The sequence below is a fragment of the Pseudorca crassidens genome, chromosome 1 (assembly GCF_039906515.1).
Source record: "Pseudorca crassidens isolate mPseCra1 chromosome 1, mPseCra1.hap1, whole genome shotgun sequence".
Taxonomy (NCBI): Eukaryota; Metazoa; Chordata; class Mammalia; order Artiodactyla; family Delphinidae; genus Pseudorca; species Pseudorca crassidens.
The window spans coordinates 33199087-33211597 of NC_090296.1; the positions used below are offsets into that span (position 1 = coordinate 33199087).

Below are 12511 nucleotides of genomic sequence, written 5' to 3' on the forward strand. Positions count from 1 at the left end.
CAAGGCCCTGGCTTCCCATCCCCTCTCCACTGGGCTCCCTCCTCTGACGGCTCTAGAATTTGTCAGGATCCCTTTATGAATGAGGCAACCAGATTGGGACACATGCTTTCACTCACGTCCTTATCCAAAATTTACAGAAATGGGCAATGGCTATCATTGCAACAGAAATCAGTAGCTAAGCCAGAAAGGAGAACCAGGTTTTCTGATCCCTAAATCAGTCACATAGTACCTTACTAACATTAGTTAGTACTGGATTAGTAACCTGAACCCAGTTAATTGCCCACCTATATGCTCAGTCTCCTGCCCTGACTCCCCGCCCCTTTGCTAACTCCCAAGCAGCCCTGGCTTCAGTGTGAGACAAAGGCGGAGCTACACATAAGGCCAGCAGCTGATTCTGCCATGAATCAGGGCAGAAGCTGGTGGGGGAAAAGGAGGGGAGAGCACAGATCATGAAAAAATTGCCCCCTCAGGGCAGACCAATTCATTTAACAACATATTTTTTGAGAACCTAGCTCCCTGGAGCTTATATTTCAGCAGGGAAGAGGGACAAAACAAAGACATATATTATAAAGCAGATTAAAAGGTGATCAGTGCTACAGAAAAAGAAATAGGGTATGGGCTTTCCTGGTGGTGCAGTGGTTGAGAGTCCGCCTGCCGATGCAGGGGAAGCGGGTTCATGCCCCGGCGGCTGGGCCCATAAGCCGTGGCCGCTGAGCCTGCGCGTCCGGAGCCTGCAGGAGAGGCTGCAACAGTGAGAGGACTGCGTAGCGCAAAAAAAAAAAAAAAAAAGAAATAGCAGGGTAAAGAACACTGGGGCGGGGGTGAGCAGATTACAGTTTTAAATACAGTGGTCACAGGAGGCCTAATTGAAGGAGACTCTGGACCAAGACCTGGAGGAGGTGAGGGAGCTGGAGGAGGGGTGTTCTCGACACGGGGCAACCAGAGTGGGACACAAAGCAGGCTCATTTCCTAAAAACTACACTGCAGGATGCAGCTCTAGCTTGTAAGAATTAGAAATTAAACAGAATAAGGATTGCTGGCTATTTTGGCTAGAACTGTATATAGACACGTGTAAATATGTACATGTATACACATACATCTATATACATTTTGATCTCAGGGCAGCAGGATGAAAGGGCTGTTACTTAGTAATGCTGGCTTCTGAAGATTTCACAACCACTGCTTAAGGCAAAAGAGGGATGAGGCACTTCACCTGAAAGCTTCCATCAGAGATGGCAGGAATCATAAATACCATGTCCTTTTGGCCTATTTTCTTATTTATGAGGAAAGGTTTTCAGGCAACATGTAACACTCTGGGCACAATCTTTGTAACTAGCTGTAGCACACGTGATACATATAGAAAGTCAGCACAAAGTAGACCAGTGATAATGAAATCTAATGAATAAACATAAGCTATACATTTAAATGATACATTGCTATACAGAGCGTTTATCGGTATATCAGTTAAAAAATGAGATCTAGTACTAAAGTCTACAGAGGGAGAAAACACTTATAAAATTCACAAATTGCACTTCTATTGAAATCTCTATTTCCAGAGTCAGTTGTTCATAGCGTCTACACACTCATATTAGTAACTGTGCCCTTTGAAATGCACCCACTGTGACTGGGATCTATTGGCCTGCTTCTTTTTTCTGGGATTAAATGGCTACCTTCGTAAATAATATTTGCTAACAACAATGGCCATGGAAAAAAACTGTCAATAAATTGCTATCTTTTGGGGCAGATGGTGTATTGAGTGCTTAATCTCCCCTCCTCCTTTCCTTCCCTCCTTCCCTAAAGGATGTACATATAGACACATCTTTCCACTGTCCCTCAAAACTTTTCATTACCTTTTCTGATGTTCGAATGTGGGTCCAGTCTGGTCATCAAACAGAAAAAGAAAACTGCCGAGAGGATAAGTAATGAACCACTCACATAAGCTATGCACTAATAAAAATTTAATATCATAAAATAAACCAGAAAACAGCAAAAACATTTTTTTAAACCATTCACAATTAAAGTGGAAAGAGACAAAATTATAAGGCAGCCATCCATGGAATGATTTCATGTTTACAAAGGATCCAGAAAAGGGGACATTTAAAATCACTGTTCAGGCTACTGAACCAGGGGAACTGCAGTGTTGTCCCACGAGACTTCCAACTTGGTAGAAGATGCTATGAGAAAACAGATCAAAGCCAACCTCCGTGTGTTAGGCTGGGCATATCTAGAAAATTCCTAATGGTTGTCTAGCCCTTTTATGCAAGTCATACATTTCCCTCAGGTCTCCTCAGGTGAATCTAGATGTCTCAGGTACAAAGGGGCTACATCACTGGTTTTAATTTCATAGCATCTCCAACAGTGCTCTTGGGGTTATGTGGACCATTGTGTATTGAGCAGAAGTTTTGTAATGTAAGGAAGGTACCCCTGTGGAACGCCTATAGAGTTCTCGCCTTGCCCTACAGCAGTTTTGGATGAAGCCGGTCATTATTCTCAGTCTCCCAAGGGGGCCCCATAGACAGGAACGTTCTTTGGGGGCTTGTGCTGTTGACATACATACAGTTCCCACGTTCAGTACCTAGCTACCATGTGTCTGAGAGGCTGGCATGTCCTCCGAGTTCTAATCCTTGAAAAAGAGAAAAACCAGGCAATGACACTTAGAAATAGGCCGGTAAAAAACACAATTACATTTTCTCCTTTCTACAAAGAACTGACCACTCAAAACAGCCATCTCTCTCATTTTTCTAATGATTCAAAATACAGGAACAGACTTGGCTGTCTTGAATAGGGAAATAAAAAGGTGATGAGGGGAAGAGAGAACAACATAGCCTCTGTAGGTGGTACTGTTTCCAACTCTCTACACTCCAGTGCAGAACCTTTGCCTAAAAAATGAAATCTGGCAATAGCATGCACAGGAAAGCCATCAGACCTGGAACATCGCTACTTTGGGGATATGGGAACTGACAAGCAATTCACTGGCGAACAAGTGATGGGAATGCATCAGTAGTGTTTTTCAACTTAATCTGCCATTTAAGAGAGCACTTGAGATCTGAAGAAAGTCTATCCCTACCGAGGAAAGGGAGTCAAATTGCAATTCAGATTAACTTTGGTTATGAGGAAGTAAGGGCCATGCTTTTCATCATCAATTGCATCTCTCTGGTAGCCAATAATTCCATCTGTAATCACGGCAGCAACTTAAGTATTGCCAAGGTTTTCAAATGTGTGAGAGCATTAAGGCATCCACATCGAAGGAGGCAGTTTTAAACAAGAGGAAAATGGAACTGAAATGTGCCAATAAGTGACCATCAGTGTGACCTCTCCTGGGACACTGCCCACCATGAGCAAGTTCTTCCCCCCGTGAAGGAGGCCTCTGCCACGCTGCTCGGTTCCTTGCTGCCTTGAGATGCATTGAGCCCTGTAAGATTAGTATGGCTATTTCTGCCTGCTGACCAGGACGGAAGTAAGTGGTTCCGAGGCAGCAGCTTTAAAATCTGGGAAAGCCCATAGCTCTTGAGAGCTGATAGGCCGTGAAAGGTTTGCTTGTTAATGTGAGGTCCAGAGGGGAAGGCAAATTTGGAAGTTAGATGGTCTGATCCTTGCCAGAGTTCAAGGCCCTACCCAGCAAGATATTGTAGCCAAACTTTTAAGTGTGATGGCAAGGCACTGCTGAAAGAGGCTTTGGCCAGCAGAACAAATTTCTGATCATTGCACACAACAATATGATAGAAAGTGCCGCTATCCAAACCGAACCAGACACTAAAATGAGCTATTTACTTAACTAAGTAAATTTCCGGGTAGAGTCAAGGCAACCGTGTTATTTTGAAGGACCAGATGAAACCCTAGGACTCTCCTAAGTCAGAGTTGTTATCAGGAAAGTCACGTAGACTTTCATACTGTACCTTCTGTTGGTTTTAATGTCGTACACAATGGCTGCCAGCCACCATCCAGAACCAGATCCTGTTTATGCTACTTTGGTCCACAGCCAGCAGAGGGCTCTCAAGCTCTTTTTCCCCAGCTGCTGACCCAGTAACAAATCTAGGAAGGAAATAAAGATATCCTGGGCATGCTGGCTTATGTGTCCTATAAAATGTTTTACAAACTCCTAAATCCAATGCCCTGACGAAAACAGTCTTGGTTCCCCCTTTCTGTAATGTGGTGTGAAATGGTACAGAAAGTCAAAATAAATTAACAATATATCATATACTTATTTGATAACACAAGGTTTACAGGGATTTTGGCAAATATGGAAAAATTATCCTAGTTTGCTTAACACTTTTACTATCTCAATTGTTTAAATTACCAGAATATTAGTGATTGTGTCATCTCACATATGAGGAAGTGATATTTTAAGGGCTTAATAAAGCTGCATTTGACACAAAGGTAACTTCACTGAAAGGAATAAAGAACAGACACGAGACTATCTTCATCATCACAGTTCAAGAAGTGGTTGTCCTGATGAGAGAACTCAACTCACAAATATTAACATCACCACCAGCAGTAAGCAGCAAATTGTAGCGAGGAAGGGCTGGAGGGAAAAGTTAGGAGAAAAGCATGGAAAAGATGAAGAGACAAAAGACATGATTTTAATAAGCTTTAAATCAACAGGCAAACACTTCCCATTTATGATACATCTTGACTTTCTTCACTGCTACAGGTGCTTATGTGACACTGACCTAGCAGTCCCCAAGGGGCACCAAGTATTTTGCCAGAGGGACTGCTGGTCTGCTAAGATAAATACTTAAAGAGACAAAAAAAGGACAACATAGGTTTTGGTAATCTTACTTTTAAAAAGGTTATTACAAAGATGTCAGTAACTATCCGAATTCACTTATAATTGAATCCCCTTTAATTTCCAAAGATACTTTGGGACCTGACTGTTCCTGAAGGAAAGCCTATGCCTAAGGAAAGCCCACCTACTAGAACCTGGCTCCTCTATAAAGAATGTGCTGTACAGGCAGCTACTCTACACAAAGGAGAACTTGAAAAGAAATGCTTTATAAAACACTAGTTACCTCTTTAAAAGCTAGTCCACCTCTGTTGCTCCATTGATGGAATGGCAGGCTCTCTTTAAAGAGACAAGTGCAGAAGGAGGTGTTTAAAAGACTCTCCAGACATACTCTCTTCAGTGGATCTCTCTCTCAAGTAAAAAGTCAGCTTTCAATGTGTCTTGCCGTCCTTTTCCTGACTCTAGCCCCAAATGAACTACTTATCTTTAGCATCTAAGACAGTGGGCATTATGACCTTCATTCAAGGCATAGATGTGGCATAGATGCTAAAGCACCAGACTTACACGGCGAGAACCATGTTAAAAATCAATGGATTAAAGTGGCAGAGCCTCGAAACTAAGAAAGAGATTTAGCTTAATTACAGAACACTGTACTTTCATAATTATTTCATTATGAGTATGAAGGTCTCCACTTTTCCTTAAAACTAAATTCCATCTTCCCTGAGAATAGGGTTAAGGGAAACAACAAAACTCAAAATGCCAAGGGCCCTTGAAAAGACAACACATGGAATGTCTGTATCCTTCGCAGTGTGTTGTTTCTACTCGAAAAGCTTTCCATTACTCCAGGTTTTCATCTCACCTCCCTCCAGAATCTTTAGGGTTACGGGTGGAGATGGGCAAGGCGAGACAAGAGACTGAGGAAGTGAGCAGCTGTCACGTGCTGGCTGTTCTCACTGGATGGAAAACGGCCATGGCCTGAGGCTGGACCCTCAACAGTCAGTGCTGGTGTCCTACTGACAGAGCGAGCGGGATGAGGCAGCCCAGAACCAGGGCTGCTACCTCCAGGCGGCTGAGGCCTCTCCCTCCAGCGGGGTCGGGTTTGTGGCTGTGCCCCATTCCGCCTACCTCAGGGAGGACATGCACCGTGGCAACATAAAGAAATGTCCCAGCAGAGAAAAGCATGGCCACTCCAGTGGCATTGACCTCTGAAAGGGCTTCTTTACTGCTCTGTGAAGTAAGATAGAGAAGAAAAATTAAGTCAAGTAAAATCCAGAGGCAGGAAGAAGTCCCAAGAAAAAAATACCCAATATTCATAACTCGTGTTATCTGGGGCACCGGGGACATCCTGAGATCAGAACGATCTTGTTATTTATGGGAAGCTTCCAAACAAGGGTTTAAGACTATTGGTGATGTACACAATTACTTTTTCAAACAAACTTCAAGTCTGGTTGAACAGGTTTGGCCTATATTATTAAGATGGAATCAACAGCATTAATGCAGATATCAAAGTTCATACATTCATTCATTTATTCTACTAATATTAACAAATATGCCATATGCACCAGGCTCTAGGCCAGTGCCTGAGATACAGTGGGACTCGAGACACAGTACTTGCCCTCACAGAGCCTAGAAATATCTCGTAAGCTAATCTTTATACAATTCATTTCAATTTTTTTTTTTTTTTTTTTTTTTTTTTGCTGTATGCAGGCCTCTCACTGTTGTGGCCTCTCCCGTTGCGGAGCACAGGCTCTGGACGCGCAGGCTCAGCGGCCATGGCTCACGGGCCCAGCCGCTCCACAGCATGTAGGATCTTCCCGGACCGGGGCACGAACCCGTGTCCCCTGCATCGGCAGGTGGACTCTCAACCACTGTGCCACCAGGGAAGCCCTCATTTCAATTTTTTAAATGAAAAAAGTGGACCTACTAAGACAATTAATTGAAAATTTAAGAACATGCCATAAATGTAATATGTAACTCCATGCCTCCAAAATTATCATACCTTCCTCTCAAAAGTTCTAAAAACTTATATTGATCAATGCAGTAATAAATAGGGTAATATTTATTTATTTAGGCTGCACTGGGTCTTAGTTGCAGCATGTGAGATCTTTTAGTCACGGCATGCATGCAGGATCTAGTCCCCCGACCAGGGATCGACCCCAGACCCCCTGCCTTGCCAACATGGAGTCTTACTCACTGGACCACCAGGGAAGTCCCAATAGGGTAATATTTAAAAGGGAACTATGTATTGCTCAGTGACTAAAAGACGATAAAGCTCACAATCAGGTGTTAGCAGTCCAGATCAACTAACCCTTGATTAACAGGAACTTAACCATTCTTTAACCATCTCATTGCTCATATGTTCCTTTCAACACCAATTTTACTATATCAAATACGAATTGAATGACGCTCAGAAGAATCAGTGACCTTCAGAGACAGTGGGGGAAAGTGGTTTCCAGGAACTAGCCCTGAGTTGGTTTGGTTCTAAGACTTTCCTCCTGTTGCCTGCCAATTGATATTTAAGTAAAATGGGTAAGGCTGCTGCTAAGAACTGCGGCCCTAGTGGACAAAATTATAAAGCGTGGAAAGGTCCAACTGGAGCAACAGAGCAGAATGCCCGGGCTCTGAGGTGACAAGCGACACATGCCACTTCAGGTCTGGAGCTACACTGAGTGCAATGACGAAGCCCTGGGTACTTAACATGCAGTGATATGGGAGCTGGGAGTAGAAGAATCTGAGTCTCAGCTGAATACAGAGATCTCTGCTCATCGCTTACTGCTCTCAAAGCTGCTGCAACCTTGTCCCTCCCTCACTCTTCCTGTGCCTACTGAAACATTTAATACATTCTGTTGTGACTTACTATGTATCTGTCAAATAAAATTAGCATGTCTGATAAGGTTTAAGTTGTATTATTTTAAAGATCATATATTTGTGCAAGTATTTTTGGAACTGATGGGGAAGAAGTTTTCAAATTAAATGAATAAGAAAATGCTCCAAATTTATGAAGAGGATTGACTTGGAATTAAGATGTACACTTTGTACAGGTTTTTAATTCGAATTTTATCTTTAGTTTGGGGGGTAATTTAACTGAAAAATTCAATATAAGAGACTACACCTTCTAGTAGATCACAAAGAATTAGATACTTGTCTAGATAAGCTAGGAATGAGTCAGACTTACCTTACTTAGTCCTAAGTATGTCACCATGGACATAACTGGTGCTGCCAGTGCAAAGACCAGTAAGTGCTTTCTGATTCGATTCCGCTCGAGGCCTGCATGCATTAAGAAGGAAACGAGCCCAAACGCAGCTGGTGCCTGGAAAAGAAAAACTATCCCTTGTTACTCTGGAAGTTTGGATTGCTTCTACATTATGAAGTACATATCATTTGACTGAATTCTCATACAAGAAAACCAGGCATACTAGTAAGTCTGGGCTTTGACTTTTATGAATTACTCTTCTAAGCTAGAAAATATCCCATTTGTGTGTGTGTGTGCATGTATGTGTGTCTGTGTAATAGTTAAGAAAAGAGTAAAAAGAAAGGAAGAATATTTATGAACAAAAATTACTATGAAATGTAGAAATCTGTAGAGGACTTAACAGTTTGTGTATATGACCATAAAAAATAAAACCCCTTCAAGTATAAGGTTAAGAAAATGGTAGCAGAAGACCCAGCTATGAACAGATTTATTCAATTCTCTAAAATGAACCGCAATTACGAAAATAACTAAAAAAACTTTCCATTCCAGAAAAACATAATGACCAAAGAGAATTTTTAATTATAAATGTAGTCAATACCAAATCTTACACCAAAATTCTGCTTACCTTATGTAGCATTATTGCCACAAACACAATTAACTGGACACTAGTTTGTGAAGTAGAAGCTGCTGCTCCCAAAGCAACACCGTCAGCTGAATTTGGAAAAAGTGAAACATAAAACACTATAACTATAAATAACAACTATAATAGTTGGTGAGTGACTGGGTGGGCTTTAGAGTCAGATAGAGCTGGACTGGACTCTGGGACGGTTACTTAACCTTTCTGAACCTTAGCCTTCTCATTTCTACAATGGGTTCAATAAAGTATGTATTCCTAGGGTTTTCATGAGGTAACATAGGTGAAGAGCTTAGCATAGGTGCTATTCAATATTCAATTTGTCAGTTATTGTTGCTGTTGTTGGAAAAGTATGATGCTCAAAAATCTACTGATTAATCAATCAAACTGTAATAACAGAAATATCAAAGAATTCTAAAGGAAGCATCTCTGCATCTTGCAGATGAAAAACCAAAATAAAGACACCGCGACTTGGCATAGATGATTTACACGTAATGAGTAAACAGTGGTTGAAATGGATGAATTTTTTTGTTAGAAAAGCATGTTTTACTAGAAAGTCCAGATAACAGTGTGTCACCTTTCACATGCTTTTGTCATTTACAGAGCCCTACTACTCGGACTAGTTTTGGTTATGATTCTAAGGCATGCCCTGTCAGCAATGCTGAGACTTCGACACTCTACAGCCTACCTCTGCCTCACCTGGCACTTGGGTAGATACCCAGCACCAGGGCTACTGAGTACAAAAGTGAGCAGGCTCTTATGCAGATGAGATCCTACAGTAGAGGTCAGCAAACTTTTTGTCAAAGGGATAGATAGGAAGAATTTTAGCCTTCGTGAGTCATTTGGTCTCTTGCAACTACTCAACTCTACCATTGTGTGAAAGCAGCCACAGATAGTACGTAAACAAGTGGCCATGGCTGTGTTCCAATACAACTTTACTATGGACACTGAAATTTGAATTTCATGTATTTTTCATGTACCACAAATTATTTTCATCCATTAAGAAATACAGAAGCATTCTTATTGCAACCCCAACACTGAGTACTCCAGGGCTCATGCTTCTGTTGGAGGCCTTCATTAAGCAACCCTTTCCCCAAAAGGCCAGCCCCAGAGTATTTCATGTGGATGGTCCCTGTGTGACAGAAAAGAAAGGGGTTCCACTGCAATGTGACCCTACCTGCAGCATGGACGACCAGACCCAGCGTGGTGGTGATTTTGGAATTGCTAGGCCTTGCTGTTTCTGGATCTGAAGTAAAAATACGCAAGTCAGCCATGAAGCAATGTGAAACAGAAACTATTAGAACATTCGCCTGCGGGTGGAAGAAGTCTTCGAAAGCTCTTAAAGTAGAACATTATTATTCTCCTCACTATTGTCTTTTTCTTCTGCTTCAAACGCTTGGAAGTTTCCCCTGTCCTGAAGAGGTGGGCAGGTGGAAACTCTTCATTTGACCCAGGCTTCCCTGAACAGACAAGATGTCACCCCAAACAGCCTCACACCTCTTAACGCTTCACCTCTCCAAGGAAAGTGCTCTGTGGCGTCTGACCACCTCTCTAGACCAATCTCATTGTCATTGCCTACCCTCCCCCTCCCCCTCCCCGGCCTCCTGCAACTTTATCTGTATTCTAACATCAAAATGTCGTTCACATTTGCCTTTCTCCATTTTGTTGCCACCATCCTAACCTAAATTTTCATCATCTCAAACCTAAATTAGCAGTAGGCTCCCATCTGGTTGTCTCCCCTTACTCTCATTTCTCCCTAACCTAATTCATCTTACACATCCTTGTCGGATTCATCTTTCTGAATCACCACCCTTGTGATGGGTCAGTTAAGAATCTGCTGCTTTTCAAATTCAGTCCAAACTGCTCTATTAAGTAGGTCTTGAGCCCTCTATCAACTGGTATCATCTCTTTTTTTTTAAATAAATTTATTTATTTTTGGCTGCATTGGGTCTTTGTTGCTGCTCACGGGCTTTCTCTAGTTGCGAGAGCAGGGACTACTCTTCATTGCAGTGCGCAGGCTTCTCACTGTAGTGGCTTTTCTTTGTTGCAGAGCACAGGCTCTAGGCACGTGGGTTTCAGTAGTTGTGGCTCGCAGGCTCAGTAGTTGTGGCTCACAGTCTCTAGAGCACAGGCTCAGTAGCTGTGGCACACGGGCTTCGTTGCTCCGTGGCATGTGGGATCTTCCCAGACCAGGGCTCGAACCCGTGTCTCCTGCATTGGCAGGCAGATGCTTAACCACTGTGCCACCAGGGAAGTCCTCAACTGGTATCATCTTATTTCTTACTGTCCAGTCCAGTTAAACCAGTTTCTGTAACACCCTCTAACAAAAACTGTCTCATTCTCCTTTCCCCAAATCTCCTCACCCCTAATTCTTGGCATGTACTACACTGCCCAGCTCATCAATCCAAAACCAAGACATTGTTCAAAGTCTTAATTCTAGGACCGCTTACTCTGCAAAAGAATCAAAGATTAATTCCAGCCTAGAATAACTCTCCCCTTGCCTAGAAATGTACAGCTCTATGCACAGTCTCTACATGCTACTTCAAGGCTTCTTCTGTGTTCCACCTTAGATACACAAAACTGTTTTCACTTAAATATGTCCCTCCCAATTGACTGTGAACTATACAGAATTAAATTTTATACTTCTTTCCATTTTTTTATGTCTTATAGAATGTATCATAGCACTGGTCACCGAACAGTTGCTTAATAAATCCTTGTTGGAGATTAAAAAAAGTATTTATCTGTATTACAGGTATTATAAGAAATATACAGGGCATCCCTGGTGGCGCAGTGGTTGAGAGTCTGCCTGCCAATGCAGGAGATGCGGGTTCGTGCCCCGGTCCGGGAAGATCCCACATGCCGCGGAGCGGCTGGGCCCATGAGCCATGGCCGCTGGGCCTGCGCGTCTGGAGCCTGTGCTCCGCAACGGGAGAGGCCACAACAGTGAGAGGCCCGCGTACCGCAAAAAAAAAAAAAAAAAAAAAAAAAATTATCTTCTAATTAAAACACTGCAAGAAGGGAAGCTAAAGCCCCTAATCACTCTGAGACAACAGATATTTCAATATCACCCCAAACTGGAAAGAACGATCATATTACACTGTGTGACAAGCTTGTTTTGGCTTTTCTTTACACAGTCTTGTGGTCTAATTATAAGTAGCATCTTAAAAAAAATTAGAGGGGGGCTTCCCTGGTGGCGCAGTGGTTGAGAATTTGCCTGCCAATGCAGGGGACACGGGATCGAGCCCTGGTCTGGGAAGATCTTACATGCTGCGGAGCAACTGGGCCCGTGAGCCACAACTACTGAGCCTGCGCGTCTGGAGCCTGTGCTCCGCAACAAGAGAGGCCGCGACAGTGAGAGGTCCGCGCACCGCGATGAAGAGTGGCCCCCGCTCGCCACAGCTAGAGAAAGCCCTCACACAGAAACAAAGACCCAACACACCCAAAAATAAATTAATTAATTAATTTTAAAAAAATTAGGTTTAAAATTAAAACACAATTTCTATAAATCTATAGGAAAAGACTCTGATTCAGAATAAATTTAATAAACGAATTAACTTTTACTGATAATAATACATAAAATCTTGCGGGTAATAGGTAAAGTGAGGTCACCAGATACATGAAAACCAGCAAAAACAGTGACCTCTGAGACAAAGCAGGAGGAAAAATAAACACATACTACATTTAATTCTTTGTATGGGGCTACAGGACACTAATGCACCTATAAATGCATTTTAAATTTAAACTGACAAGAATTGCAAGAAAAATGTCATAAAGGCCACTATGGACAACTATGTAATGTAGCTGGAGTCAGAGTCCATCCAACAGAGGGTGCTTCTCATTTGCTATTTGGAATAAAGCACATAAGTAAAACCTTTTACTCCAAAATCAATTTCCTAAAATAAGACTTGGTTAGTTAAAAAAAAAAAAGTTGCAAGAATAGTTCAAAAAGCAATCATATACC

General features: G+C 42.2%; 1 protein-coding gene across 2 annotated transcripts in view; it reads right to left on the reverse strand.

The window, feature by feature from the left end:
• Window positions 1-1941: 1941 nt before the first annotated feature.
• SLC39A9 (solute carrier family 39 member 9) overlaps window positions 1942-12511 on the reverse strand; it is a 48977-nt gene continuing 38407 nt past the window's right edge. For both annotated transcript variants that reach the window (XM_067732254.1, XM_067732246.1), the window contains 4 exons: window positions 9728-9796; window positions 8542-8627; window positions 7899-8033; window positions 1942-5950 (listed from right to left, as the gene is read on the reverse strand). In XM_067732254.1, the coding sequence (XP_067588355.1) occupies window positions 5720-5950; window positions 7899-8033; window positions 8542-8627; window positions 9728-9796 (521 nt within the window). In that variant the 3' untranslated portion in view covers window positions 1942-5719. The remainder of the gene's footprint in view (window positions 5951-7898; window positions 8034-8541; window positions 8628-9727; window positions 9797-12511) is intronic.